This window comes from Aethalodelphis obliquidens, unplaced genomic scaffold (genome assembly GCF_003676395.1).
Source record: "Aethalodelphis obliquidens isolate GAN/ISIS:26980383/991018 unplaced genomic scaffold, ASM367639v1 scaffold1, whole genome shotgun sequence".
In the NCBI taxonomy this organism is placed as follows: domain Eukaryota; kingdom Metazoa; phylum Chordata; class Mammalia; order Artiodactyla; family Delphinidae; genus Aethalodelphis; species Aethalodelphis obliquidens.
Window position 1 is genome coordinate 324,043 of NW_020837945.1, and position 14,360 is coordinate 338,402.

Sequence of the window (14,360 nt, forward strand, 5' to 3'; positions counted from 1 at the left end):
CACACACACACACACACACACACACACACACACACACACACACACACCCATATCTTATCACATCCAGCCTGCATACCCAGGAGGGCACGTTCATCATTCCTGTTTCGCAGTTGAGCGCTAGAGGCACAGAGAGGTTAGATAAGCAGCCCAGGCTGCCCAGCTTGGATCGCAAGTGGCCACACCTGCATCAGACCGTGTCGCCCTGCGCTCGCTGTGCGGTGTGGGTGTGGAGGGCCTACCCCACCCGTGTCGGCCTGCGCATCCTCGGGCGCCCAGACCAGACGCCCCGTCGTCCCCAGCCTGGCTGGCGGTCAGATGCTTAGGCCACAGGACCCAGGGCAAGGACTGCTTTCCCTGGTGACGGGCTCCGGGCTCAGGGACATCTAGGCGAGGTGCTGGGGAGACACTGCTTGTTCTTTACTATGTGGCGTAGCCCCTTGGGCTGCGGGGGTTCCAGGCAGCTCCCAAGTGCAGCAGACAGAGCCCAGGGCCCAAATCCAGATAGAAAAAAAATCCCAAACCAGGTCACATGACCAAGGACAAGCTCAGAACATGGAACAGTACAAATGGGCCAGGGAAGTGGGGACTCCTGGAGGGGGAGTGGGGACCCCAGAGGACAGGCAGCCCGGGCATCGCCAGCTCTAGGGGGAGGCGGCAGGCCTGGGGGGAGGGGCAGGCCCGTGCACCCAGAGGAAAGGAGCTCAGGGACCACCAGAGGCATGGTGTCCAGGACGCTGCAGGAACCGTTCCCTGAGGCTCCGTGGAACACGCCAGCCTCCAGGCAGCTTGGGGCTGCGGGGTGGCTCCAGGTGATGGGAGGCTGGGCTCTCAGCCCCATCCCGTGAGGGCCTCCTTCCTCTCACCGCGCCCCGTGGAGCCCGCGGGACTTCCCGGCAAAGGTGCAGGAGCAACGTGGTGCTCGGGCCCCAGGGGAAATCCTCACTCTGCAACTTCCGGCTCCTGTCCAGGAGTAAGATAGACCCCCCTGAGAGACTGAGCTCCCCGCATGCCCCCCACCATTGCCCACGTAATCCCCACAGGGCAGCCCCCCAAGCTCCGTCCCCAGGCACCTCCCTCCTTCTCTGGGACAGGCGTGCAGGTCCCGGAGTGGGAGCTGCCGGGGTCTGCAGTGCTGAGCCCTGAAGCACGCGCTTCCCTCCAGGAAATGAGGACGGGCCAGAGGCCGCCCTGCGGAGCGCTCTGAGGATGAGGAAGGACCTTCTGCAGAGACTCTGGGTAGGCCACGTGGCCACAGGGAGCCTTGGCCCGAGCTCTCTGCAGCTGAGACTGCGGCCTGAGCTCAGAGCAAACACGGGCCAGTGGAGGTGGGGGCCCTTCTGGAACCCGTGCTGGTTCTGCCGTTTGCGACTTGGGGGCGGACAGCTGATGGGCCGTGAGCAGCTGAGGGGCGTCATCCCCGATCACGGACTCCAGGGAGAGAGGAGAACTCACCTGTAGGCTGGGCTCTCACAGGGGGCTGTTAGCTGAAAAAAACTGCTCTGTTTGCACATGATCAGAGGTGGAAGTGCCGCGTGAAGGGTCCGGTTCCCCTGGAAGTGGGATTCCAAGATGACCAGGGCTTCGTCCAAACCAGAGGCACCAGCAGCAGGGAATGACCATGGGAAGGGGTGCGTTCGGGTCCAAACGATAGTTGTGATAAACTCACTGCTTTGTGGTGAAGTCGACCTGGAAGCATGCTGGAGAGACAGAATATCCTCTATAGGCTGGAAAAAGTCGTTCGGGGTCAATTTCTCCCGTGTGCACCAGGCAAGGGCCTTCAGGCTTTGCCTCCAGGGCCTGGCTCCAACTCTGACCCAGCTGCGCCCTGGGCCTACCATCTGATCATGCGCCCGGGTGGGGTGGGAGGGAGCCTGGTGCACGGGGGTAGCAGGTGGTCCTGGGGCCGCTCCCCCACTGCGGGGGCCACACGCCTGTGAGCTGGCGCTGTCGTGCCAGGCGGGGTGAGGGCCTGGGACACGCCAGCCCGCTCCGGCTGTCACAGCTCCCTGCCTCCAAGCACGGGCTCTGCTTTGGCGTTACAGGAACAGCACCTCCTGGAAGAGGCCTCCCGGGCCCGCGCCTGGAGGGGGCTGGACGGAGGAGCCCGTGGGTCAGTGCTGCCCCCAGAGGTGCCCCCTGTGGGTGTCCACCCCGCTGTCTCCCCGGCCCCACCCACCCCGGACCCACCGCAGATCACCCAACACCCAGTAAGTCTTCCTCGCGGTGAATCTGGGGGGCAGAACCAATGCAGGGAGGGTGCCATGCCCCCAGAGACCTCTCACCTAAGCAGGGATGGCGGTGTCTCCACACCTCCGTCTCTCGCCTCTTTCAGCACCTCAGGGAAGTGCGCGGAAGGGGCCGTGGGCTGAGCGGCGGCCGTGGCTGCATTCCGTGTCTGGCTCTGTCGGGGCTAATGTGTGTCATCAGGCCTCACAGGTGCCCTGAGAACTGGCTGGGGGTAGGGGGTGCTTATCTCATTACAGGTGAGAGGCTGGGGTCCCAGCTCCGCCCCACGTCCTAACCTTTGCACTAGGAGCAGAAGTATTAGGAGGTTTCAGTATCAGGAGGGCCTGAATTTGGGGAAGAAGTGTGTCAGCTCCTTTCCCAAACTTCATAATGACTGGGGAAGCTTAGCCCCTAGTCTCCAGGGCAGAATTGTAAAAGGTGGAAGACTGTTCCACTTCTGAGAGCCTCACGCCTGCATTCAGCATCCTGGGTTACAAGCGATGGAAAGCAGCTCTGACTTTCTTAAGCAAAAGGGATCGTATCGGGGGCAGCTGGATGCCCAGAGCAAGGAGGCGTGGCAGCTGGGGCCTGGCGGGCTGTGGCCTCGGGGGTTGAGTGCATGAGGAGAAGACCAGGCAGGAGGTGGGTGGGGCCAAGTTGAGAAGGTTCTGGATCGGCTGGCTAGGGAGGTTGGTGATGCCCACAGGCTGGGTCCATGACCTGGAGGGCGTTTATCCTCTGGGAGGGGACCTGGCAGCCGACGTGGAGGGAACAGAGAGGGAAGGGGCGTGCCAGCAGAGCCCCCAGAGCCCCCTTTGCCCCAGGAATGGTGGGGTGAGGGTGTAGGTTCAGGAGGCTCCCCCAGTCCCAACGTGCGCATACTTACTGCAGTTCCTCAGGCCCAGTCATGCTTGGGTGTTTCAGTCTCAGCCCCAATGACACCACGAGAGCAGGCAGGGGCCTTGGTGGCTAGGATGAATGTCCCAGAGACTCTGGGGTAGGAGGTCCCCTCTGCCGCGAGAGCACCACCGCTGTGACTGCCTGCTGGTCTGTGCAGGGCGGGGGGTGGCCTGTGGGGGGTGGCCGACTGTGGCTACAGGCCAAAGCTGGCTGCCACCTGTGTCAGTAGGACCTGTGAACTGAGAGGGGTGGTACACTTTTAAATGTTTGGGAAAGAATCAGGGGAAGAATGATAGTTTGTAACACATGAAAATGATATGAAACACGCATCTCAGGGTTCATAAGTGCTTACATGTCTGGGGCTGCTTTCCAGCTACAAAGGCAGATGTGAGCAGTTACAACTAAAGCCATGTGGCCACAAAGCGGGAACAATACACTGTCCAGCCCTTTACAGGAAGTTTGCCAACCCTGGTCCATGCCATCCTTTCCGTGAACTGAGAGAGAAGGGACAGGGCAGGGGATTAAAATAGAAATCAACGCCTGGTGTGTGCCCCAAATTTTTGTGCGTTTATTTTAACTCAGGAGGGAAGCCAGAGGGTATTTCCATGCCAAGATCCTTGGATGCCTCTATTAAAGCAGAGTCAATGGAAGCAGGGATGAGCTTAGCCCACTAAATCCAGGAAACGTGGGAAACATGAAAAACGCCATGTCTTACTCAGCTTGGGCTCCACTACAAAATAGCACAGTCTGGGCACTTAAACATCAGACGTTTACCTTCTCACCATCTGGAGGCTGGGCGTCCCAGATGAAGGTGCCAGCCAATGCAGTTCTCGTGAGCGTGCTCTGCTGGCTGGTGGGTGGCCGCCTTCTCACTGTATCCTCACGAGGCAGACAGCTTCTGGTGTCTCTTTCTCTTCTTACAAGGACACCAGCCCTATCAGACTAGAGCCCCACTCTTACGACCTCGTTCCCTTTATCACCTCCTCATAGGCCTCATCTCCAAATGTAGTCACTTTGGAGGTTAGGGCTTCAACATGTGAATTTGTGGGGGAACAAACATTCAGCCCATAACATTCCATGTCCTAAGTGACACCCAGACTCAAATATTTATCTATTCAGGCATCTGTTTAACCTCTAGGGTTTCTCATTTAAAGTCCCCCATGGATGGCTGGTGGATGGATGAGTGTATTTTTTTAAAATTTAATTAATTAATTTATTTATTTATTTTTGGCTGCGTTGGGTCTTCGTTTCTGTGCGAGGGCTTTCTCTAGTTGCGGCGAGTAGGGGCCGCTTTTCACTGCAGTACGTGGGCCTCTCACTGTCGCGGCCTCTCGTTGCGGAGCACAGGCTCTAGATGCGCAGGCTCAGTAGTTGTGGCTCACGGGCCTAGTTGCTCCGTGGCATGTGGGATCTTCCCAGACCAGGGCTCAAACCCGTGTCCCCTGCATTGGCAGGCAGATTCTCAACCACTGCACCACCAGGGAAGCCCCTGGATGGGTGTATTGATGGATGGATGGATGGTGGATGGATGGATGGGTGGATGGGTGGATGGATGGTAGATGAATGGTGGGTGGATGGATAGTGGATGGATGGATGGATGGATGGATGGATGGATGGTTGGATGGGGGGATGGATGGATGGGTGGATGGTGGGTGGATGAATGGATGGATGGATGGGGGCATGGATGGTGGATGGATGGATGGATGGTGTGTGGATGTTGGATGGATGGATTGATGGGTGGATGGTGGATGAATGGATGGATGGATGGGTGGATGGATGGATGGATGGGGGATGGATTGATGGGTGGACAGTGGGTGGATGTTGGATGGATGGATTGATGGGTGGATGGTGGGTGGATGGGTGGTGGGTGGTTCTGTAGGTCACTATTCCCGGGGCACATTCAGGTAATGGGTCGTCTGGCTCTTCTAGGCACCCCCACCTCCCACCACCATCATCCAGCAGCTGCCTCAGCAGCCACTCATCGCACAGATCCCCCCTCCCCAGGCCTTCCCCACTCAGCAGTCAGGAAGCGTCAAGGAAGGTAAGTGTTCATAACGAATGTTGTCACGGGTTTATGCAATTCTCTACTGAAAAAATAGTTTTGTAAGCCGGGTAGTGTTTTAGGGCCAGCTTTTGACTACTCAACTGAAGCTATGTATTTACCAACATGAAAATAATTTCACTTTGAAAAATCCTTACTGATAGATATCCCTGACGGAAGAAGCTTGGACTCAGATTTGAAAGAACTGTGTTCCAGCCCAACTCATCCAGTGATTAGCTTCAAAAAACCCTTGGTTAAACTGCTTTTTCTCTTTAAGTAACTTTTAAATACTTGAATTTTAGAACAGCTCTATTGAGGTGACATAGAATAAATTGCACACCGTTAAAGTGTACAATTTGATAGTATTGACACCTGTACACACCTGTGAACCCATCACTAAATCAAGGCAGTGAACACACGGCATCACCTCAGGCACCTTTTCCCGCCGTCCTAGCTGCTTCGTCACTCTGCATCAGTTTGCGTCTCCTAGATTTTTGTATGAGTGGAATCACACAGTATGCACTCTTTCCTGTGTGGCTTCTTTCACTCAGTGGCACTGTTTTCAGACTCATCGCTCTTGTTGGGCGTAGCAAACCATGGCTCCTTGAAATTGCCCAGTGAGCTTACATTGTGAGGATGGACTGGTTTGCTATCCTTTCACCTGTCGATGAACACTTGGGTCGTTTCTAGTTTTGGTTATCACCACAAAAGCTCCATGGACACTCACGTCTGAGCCTGGATGTACATTTTTATTTCTCCTGGGTAAATATCTAGGACTGGGACGGCTGAATCATGGCAGGTGTGTGCTTAAAACTGCCATGTGTGAGAGGTCCAGTTCCTCGACACCCTCACCTGCACGTGGTGCGGGCAGCCGTGTTAGCAGGGGTGGTAGTCGGTCGCTGGGGTTGTAGTTTGCGTTTTCCTGACGATGGGAGGTATTGAGAGTCCGAGGCAGACTTGTGTGTAGAATCACCTGATGAGTGTTCTCAACTCTGTCGCCGGCACTGTAGCACCACTGTGTACGTGCTACACGTCAGGCCTGGTCCATGGCGGCCTGCAGCTCCCCAGGGGGACCGTTCTCACCGTGACACACAGGAAGGTGGCCTGGAGGTGCAGAGAGGACAGCCCGCTGGTCTCTCCTCACCACCCTCCCTGGTTTTTCCAGATGAACTTTAGTGACTGTCAGGCTCTAGAGGTGAACCCAGCATACCCTGTGCGTGTGTGTGTGTGTGTGTGTGTGTGCGCACACGCGCGCACGTGCGCGCAAGTGTCTGTGTGCCTTTAAAAAGTGCATTTAAAATCACTGGTAAAAATGAAACAGTCAGTAAGTAGCTAGTTATTCAGAAAAGTCAAGTCACGTTCCTTACCCCACTCATTATACCAAAACAAATTCCAAGTGGGTCAAATATTTGAATGTAAAAATAGGGACTCTCCAATGTACTACAACAACCCCTTTGGAGAACTGCTGGGCTGCTTCCTATGAAGTAGATACGCGGCTTCTGGAGCTCCACTCCACCCCACTCCCCGCGACTGCTCTCCATGTCAGTTCTACCTTTTTGGAAAACTTCACAGAAAAGACACTGGTATAACGTCATACAGCAAATACATTTGAATTAACTCACCCTTTATTGTATCTCAGACTGTCCTCCTGGAATCCCTTCCTATCATCTGGGAACAAGTCTTTTACAAGGTCCTGCAGGACAGGCTTTTGAAGCTGCCTTAGTGTTCACTTTCTTTTTATTTCCCCTTGTTCTTAAACACTAGTTTTGCTGGATATTCAAGTGTAGGTTGATAGTTATTTTCTCCCAACACTTTCTAAGGACCCCGTGATAACATGGGGACCACCCGGATAATCCAAGATAATCTCCCTATCTGAAGATCCTTTTTAACAAAAGTTAATTTAAAAAATTGTGGTAAAAAACACGTAACATGAAGTTGACCATCGTAACCATGTTTAAGTCGTGCTAACTATATTCAACATTGTTGTGCAACAGATCTTTAGAATTTTCCGTCGTGTAAAACTGAAACTCTGTCCCCAGTGAACAGCTTCCCATCCCCCTCCCCCAGCCCCTTGCGCCCACCAGTCTGTGTTCCACCTTCTTGATTTTGATTGGGCTACATGCCTCATAAGAGTGGAAGCACACAGTACTTGTCTTTGTGTGTCTGGCTTATGTCACCGAGCATAATGTCCTCAAGGTTCATCCATGTTGTAGCCTGTGTCAGAGCATCCTGCCTTTTTAAGGCTGAGTAATATCCCACTGTGTGGCTGGACCCCATTTTACTTATCCCTTCGTCCGTGGGCGGAGACTCCGGTCGCTTCCATCCCATCTCAAGATTCTTAACTTCGTTACATCTGCAAGTCCCTTTCGCTGTGTAACGGAACACATTCGCAGGTTCTGGGATCAGGATGTGGGCATCGCTGGGGCCATTCTTTAGCCACCACGCTATTCAGTCCCTCAGACTGTGGGCCCATTTGGGGGGTTGGGCGTTCCGTTTCTGCGCAGCTGGGCTGTTGCCGCTGTGCTTCTCTGCGTGCCTTCTGGTGAATGGACGTGCTCGTGTCTGTGGGGCACACACCCGGGGATGGGATGGCTGCTTAGGAAATACTGCCAGACAGTTTTCCAAAGTGCCTGGACCCATGTGCACCCCACAGGAGGGGAGGAGAATTTCGGTTGCCCACAGCAACTTACCAACACTTGATGTTTTCAGAATTTTTCATTTTCACCAATCTGGTGGGCAGGCCATGGTAGCTTCTTCTGGTTTTAATTTGCACTTCACCTTTTCATATATTTTTGGCCACTTGAATATGCTTTTTTGTGAAGTTCCCATTCAAGTATTTTGCCCATTTTTCTTTCCGGTTTTCTGCCTCTCTTATTGATTTCTAGGAATTCTTTATGTATTCTAAAAATGGGTCATTTTGACATATGTATTGCAAACAGCAAGTCCTTTTTGTGGCCCTTCCACTCTCTTCATAGTGTGTGTCTCTGGATAAAAAGAAGTTCTTAATTTTAGTGAAGTTCAGTTTTTCAGGCTTTACTCTTTATGGTTGGTACCTTTTATGTCCTGTTTAAGAAGTCTTTACCCGTCAAGGTCAGGAAGACGTTCTTCTGTATTTTCTTCTGGGGCTCTGTTTGCCTTTCACATTTAGATGTACGATCCACCTGCAATGGATTTTTGTGTGTGTTGTGAATTAGGGATCAATGCTATTATTTTTGCCGTGTATACCCTGCCCTTTATTTGACCCCCTGCCCTTTATTGAAGACTGTTTGCCCACTGCACTGACGTGTGCCCTGGTGGTGAGGCTGTAGATGTGGGTCCACTTCTCTACCCCCACATCCGCCGACTAATCTTTTCATGCGCGATTTTACTGGGGGGGGGGGGCCCTGCGGGGCGGATGGGGAGGGCTCCCTCTCAGAGGGCTCACTGTGGGCGGGGCTTCCCAAGCCCCGACCCACGTGGGTCTCCTCAAGGGCCTTTGCCCCCTGTGGGGCTGCCAGACTCAGCTTCTGCACTAGCAGTCTGGCTCTGGCCCCTTCCCCAGAGCCCCCTGGCCCTGCGCCATCTGTGCCAGTCAGGGCTCTGCAGAGAAACAGAACCAGCAGGGTGTGTAATACAGCGAGAAGGACGTGCTTTAAGGACTTGGCCCGCATGATTGTGGAGGCTTGGTAAGTCCACACCTGCAGGGAGGTCCGGGAGCGCAGCCTGAGGGGGAGGCCGTCTGCTGCAGCCCAGCTCCAAAGCGCCGCGCGCGGGAGCCCCAGCCCAGGCCCGGAGGCCCCATCTGCTTGGCTGCAAGTCTGAGTGGTCCTTAGAGGCTCGCTTTCCTTCGGTGAGGCCAACAGAGCCTGGAGGGCTACCTAATTTCCAGGGCCTAGCTGCTGTGGAAAGAAGCAACATTTATGTCCCACACTGACCAAAATTAGCGTTTCCTAGTGTCCCGAGTTGGTGAATATATTAGCTTCCTGGGGTGGCTGCGACAAAGCGCCACAAGCCGGTGGCCTAAAATGACAGGACTGTGTCTGCTCCCAGTCTGGAGGCTGAACTCCAAACTCAAGGTGCGGCAGGTCCCGGGGAGGGGCCTTCCTGCCCCTCCACCTCCTGGGGCTCCGGGCGCCCCTCCAGCCTCCGCCCGCCGCCTCTGCGTCTTGCCCCCTCTTCTGTCTCAGAGCTCCGTCTGCCTCTCGCTCAGGAAGACACTGGCCTTGGGTTTAGGGCTCCCCTGGCTGATTTCATCTCAAGATCCTTATCATACCTGCAAAGACCCTTTTCCAAATCAGACCACATTCAGAGGTCCTGGGGATTAGCATGCGGATACCGTCGGGGCCACCACGCAGCCCAGCGGACGGACGAGAGGAATCCAGTGGCAAGAAGGCTCCACCGTCAGTAGGGTTCAAAAGGACGCGTCTGAGCACACAGCCCGGGACCCGCAGACCCACAGGCCTCCACGCCTGCTCGTAGAGCTCTGTGTCTGCTTCACCTGCGTTCCGCTCCAGGAGCGGCCCGGTCACCGGCGGCCGGCCGTGCGTGACCCAGCCCTCCGTGCCCTCCCTCAGACATGGTGGAGATGATGCTGATGCAGAGCGCACAGATGCACCAGATCCTCATGCAGAACCTGATGCTCAGAGCCCTGCCCCCATCAGCACTCGCGCCCGCCCCCCTGCGCCTCCCCCCACAGGTAGGCGCCACACACCCAAACCAAGACCAGAGGACCTGGTGGCTCTTCCTCTGGAAATCCACGCACCTCTGTAGCTTTGAAAAACACATTTCTGGCTCCAGCTCTGTGCTCCAGCTTGAAGCTCCCAAGCGCCCCCCAGTCCCACCCAGATGAGGAACGGGTTGCCCAGTTCAGGGCCCAGACAGCGGCCCCCTTGAGCCAGATGAGCTCTGCTGGAGCCTGCCCCCCACCCTCCTGCCCTCCTGGACCCCTGCCCACCGCTGCTCTGACCCTGACCCCATCCTGAGTCAGGAACCACGTGGAGGGGAGGGGAGCCCAGGAGCAGCCGGGGTCCCGCTGAAACGCCCTGGTGTGTGTCATGCTGAGGACCCGCAGTGGGCTTGCCCCGCCGTCCTGCGAGCCAAGAGGCAGAAGCCGCCCTCTGTGTGCCACCATCACCACTACGCGCCCCCAGCCCCGCTGCAGGCCAGCCCCACTCCTGGCTCCCCGGCGGGTTACTCCACGTGGCCCCCGGTGGTCTCCGCCACTGCCTTCCCTCCTGCTGCCAGCTTCCTGCCCACCGTGTGGCACGTGGCCCATCCCTCAGTGGCCGCCCTTGGCACGTAAGTCCAGGCTGGGCTCCCGGCCAGCCTCCTGGGCCTGCGGGGTGGGAGGACCCCAGGGCCTGGGTCGGCCCTCCTCACCCTCTGTCAGGCCTGTAGCTGCAGCAGGAGCCTGGGGAGGCCTTGCCAACTCCCGAGGGAGGGGTGTGGCGGGGGTGGGAGGTAACCCTGGCAGCCTCAGTCCTAGCTGCCACGGCTGGGTGTGGACCCCATGCCCTCCTCCCAGGGGAGCTGCCCGAGGCTTGGGTCATTTGTCCAGCCCAGCAGGGGAGGGCCCAGCATAAGCCCGGCTGTGAGGGCCCCCACGGAGCCCTGGCGGCGAGACCCACCTGGGCGTGGTGTCTGTGAGCCAGCTGCATCCAGAGACACCCTCCTTCCTCTAGGGCTGTGTCCGACGGCGTCCTGCCCACACAGGCTCCAGGCCTGTGACCCCACCGCGGGCTCGGGTAAGCGGCAGGGCCTCGTGCTCCCCCAGGGGGTGGGCAGCCGCGGCCCTGGATGCGGGGGGGGGAGGGTCACGAGGAGACACGGCTCAGGAGCCAGGAGAGGAAAGGTCGACTGAGGTAGCCACACGAACCTTGAACCTTCCTGGGGGAAACGCCACGAGCAGAGTGCCACTCGTGGTGCCCTGCGGCCCAGGGCAGAGGCCCCGGCTCCTCACAGCAAGGGAGCAGCCGCAGGACATGTGCCTGGTGTGTCTGTGTGAGGGCAGAGCTGCAGGCCGGTTCACTCACGTAGCCTCTCCTCCTGAAGCCGAGCACTGGAGGCTGGGCCGAGGCAGCGCTGTCTTCCATCTGCCTCTGGCTGGATTCTCCCCACGGGACGAGTTACCTTTACTCCACTCTCTGCCCCTCTTTTATTTTCTCTGGTGGAATTATGCTTCCTGGCTGCTTTAATATAATTTTCTCGCAAGTGTCATTTTCAAGTATTACGCGTGTTTTCATCGGCCCCTTTTGGGATAAATGGTCTCTTTCCCCAAGTTCCACTCGAGCAGGACCCCTGCTCCAGCCTTACATCTTTAGACCCTCGCAGTTGCCAGAAGGGTCGTCAGAGGAAGGGAGATGACCTTGGAATTGCCCTTTGGCGCACACAGGCGCCCCTGGGCTGACCTCGGCCCCGTGCAGCTGCCCAGCGAGGAGAGGGCCAGGGCCTGCGTGCCTGAGTGCAGCTCGTCTCCACAGACGACAGACGCCGCTGTCTTCTTAAATGTGCAGTTAAACGTCTGAGCCGATTTCCTGATTTTCATGTTGATGTTTTCTTTCTTTCTTTCTCCCCCAGCACTGCGCGGCCTGCAGGGGGCGGGGAATGGGCACCAGGGAATTCCCATTCAGTTTGACGTTTTCTAACATGGCTTTTCCCTTTGGTTTTATTTCTCAACGTAATTGTTAACTCAATAGAGGGAAGAGATTGGACAGAAGTTCACCATGTTTGGATGGTCTGGTAAATTGGAAAAACTCAGTTTTGTTTACCTCCCAAGTCAGGAAAGCCCCGCCTTCCCTCCTATGTCTTTCTCACCTGTGAGTGTCCTTTACTTTCACACAGAACATTTCACTTCCGTCACCAAATGTGTGGGGTTTCCCCACATCAAGCAGTCCTCTGTGACCCCCGCATGGGTGTCCTACAGTCCAGTTCTGACACCACCCACCGGGAGATGGTGTCGGATCCCACGGGTTAAGGGCTCAGTCACAAATCCAGGCTGCCACCTGTGTCCCCGTGGAGTGGGGTGTGTCACCCTCCTGGTATGCGGCTGTGTCTGCCGACCTGGCCCCCCCGAGCCTTATGCTGTGGGGGCTGCACGCAGGCCTGATCCACGGGCACCTCCATCTCTAGTCCCCTCCCTACTCTGGAGAATGGGCGTGGGGCGGCGCTGTAAGCTCCAAGGTTCTCATCCTGGCTCGGTCTTCCCGGCGACCAGCCTCCACCCAGGAGCCGCCCAGAGTCACCTCATTAGGACAAAAGGGGCTCCTGGTGCTCCTGTCACTTGGGAATTTATGAGGAGCCCCACGTCAGGAGCCAGGGGCAGATACCAACATACATGTTTCCTACGACCGCACACCTGGCGTTGCTGGGTCAACCGGGTTGAAGGAAACATGTTCCTGAGTCCGGGAGAGTCCGGTGCCGGGAAAAGCCCGGCAAGGCCACCATTGGGGGGCCTGCAGGAGGGGCGGTCACTGCTGAGGAGGGCCCGGGCGGGAAAGCACCCCGAGGCATGCCAACCTGGGGAAGCCGAAGAGCTCTGAGCAGGCCCTGGGAGTGAGGGAGGCGGGTTCTGGGGCCCGGGTGCCGGGAGTACAGTGGTGGCATGGCGTGATACCGCAGCATAAGACGACATGGCCATCTGGTTTTGTCCTGGTTCCTGGCACAGAGCTCGTAAAACCTTTGGATTCCTGCGACTGTGCTAACGAGGTGACTCGGGCGCTGGAGAGCTTCAGATGGGCCTCGTCGCCGGAGAAGCCAGCCCTGATGAGAGGCTGGAACTCAGGCCCCGCCCCCAACCTCAGGGAGGGGAGGGGCTGGAGGCTGAGCCAATCAGCAGAGGCCAGCGATTTAATCAAGCCCCGCCACCCTAGCAGAGCCTCCACAAAACCACTAGAAGATGAGGCTGGTGAACACATCTGGGGGGTGCACCCCAGCTCCACGGGGACATAAGCCCCCAGATGTCACCCTATGGACGCCTCCATCTGGCTGTCCATCTGTGTCCCTTGTAAGAAACCCGTGTCTCCCTGAGTTCTGTGGGCCATTCTAGCAAATTACTGAACCAGAGGCGGGGGCTGTGGGAAGCCCTGGCTTCTGGCGGCGCTGGACAGTGGGTCCCCTGGGCTAGAGTGGGGGGCAGTCTTGTGGGCCTGCCCTCCGCCTGTGGGGGCTGCACTGGCTCCTGGCACTTAGTGGCAAGTGTTGGGAGAAAACTTCCTTTGACCAGCTATGCCTGGCACCCTGGCGGGGCTGCTGGCGGGGGCCCCCTCAGCAAGATGTCGAGGACACGAAGCGAGAGGCGCTGCACGTGCTCAGCGGCCTGCGGACCTGGCACAGCACCTCCAGGGCGTCACGGCCTTGGGAGCTGAATCTAGAACACACTTAGGACAGTAAAGGGCTGGGGATGCCAGCGACACCCAGAGCAGGAGCCCTGCTCTGGCAATGCTGGGTTTGCAGGAAGCTCTGGGACGTGACAGCACGTGCCCGGGCGGGGTGGGCAGACGGCACGGCTGCTGACAGACCGTGGGGCGGCCTTCTCTCAGATTCAGGTCGTATTCTGTACTAAAATTCAAGGCATGTTTTCAACCATATATAAAAACACCCCAGAATTAATAAGAAAAAAGAAAAACCAGTAGAGAATGGGCAATAAGACCTGACCAGTCACCCTTCTGGTGGAGGGGATGCCGATGGAGAGGGTCACTGGTGACAAGAGAAATGCAGGATGGCCACAGTGCACATGTGGACACCATCCAAGCAGAGGGTCAGGGCACACGCAGGTTGCTCGGTACCTGACACCAGGTAGCAGGACCTGGGGGCCACTACTACGGCTGCTGGTGGGGACAAACCATCCAGCCCTGGGGAAACACTCATAGGCATCAGCTATAAAGCTGGACCTCCCGCCTCCAGCTCCCAGCAATTCTGCTCAGGCCCGTGCCCAGGAGAAAACCTGCCTGTGTTCCGGACATGACCAGAGGTTCTGGAGGGTCAGCTCCAATGGCAGGTGGTGACCTCCAAATACTCGCTGATAGGACCAGTGGGTCTCAGGACCCCTTCAGTCCCTTAAAAAGGCCTGGGGAGAGCTTTGTGGGGTTAGCTTTGGTCTTTGCCATGTTAGACTTTAAACCGAGAAGGAGCTTAACTGACGACAAATAGGTCACGTGGCCAATGATTCAGGAACATGACAGGGCCCGTGTTCCCGAGAGCCAGGGAAAGTCCAGGC

General features: G+C 56.9%; 1 protein-coding gene across 1 annotated transcript in view; it reads left to right on the plus strand.

Moving 5' to 3' along the window:
* Positions 1-9,890, plus strand: part of CUNH21orf58 (chromosome unknown C21orf58 homolog) — a gene marked incomplete at its 3' end in the record, with an annotated part of 14,545 nt that extends 4,655 nt beyond the window's left edge. The window contains exons 3-6 of the mRNA XM_027103033.1: positions 1,163-1,236; positions 2,043-2,207; positions 5,056-5,167; positions 9,721-9,890. Coding sequence (XP_026958834.1) covers positions 1,163-1,236; positions 2,043-2,207; positions 5,056-5,167; positions 9,721-9,890 — 521 coding nt within the window. The remainder of the gene's footprint in view (positions 1-1,162; positions 1,237-2,042; positions 2,208-5,055; positions 5,168-9,720) is intronic.
* Between the last annotated feature and the right edge of the window lie 4,470 nt (positions 9,891-14,360).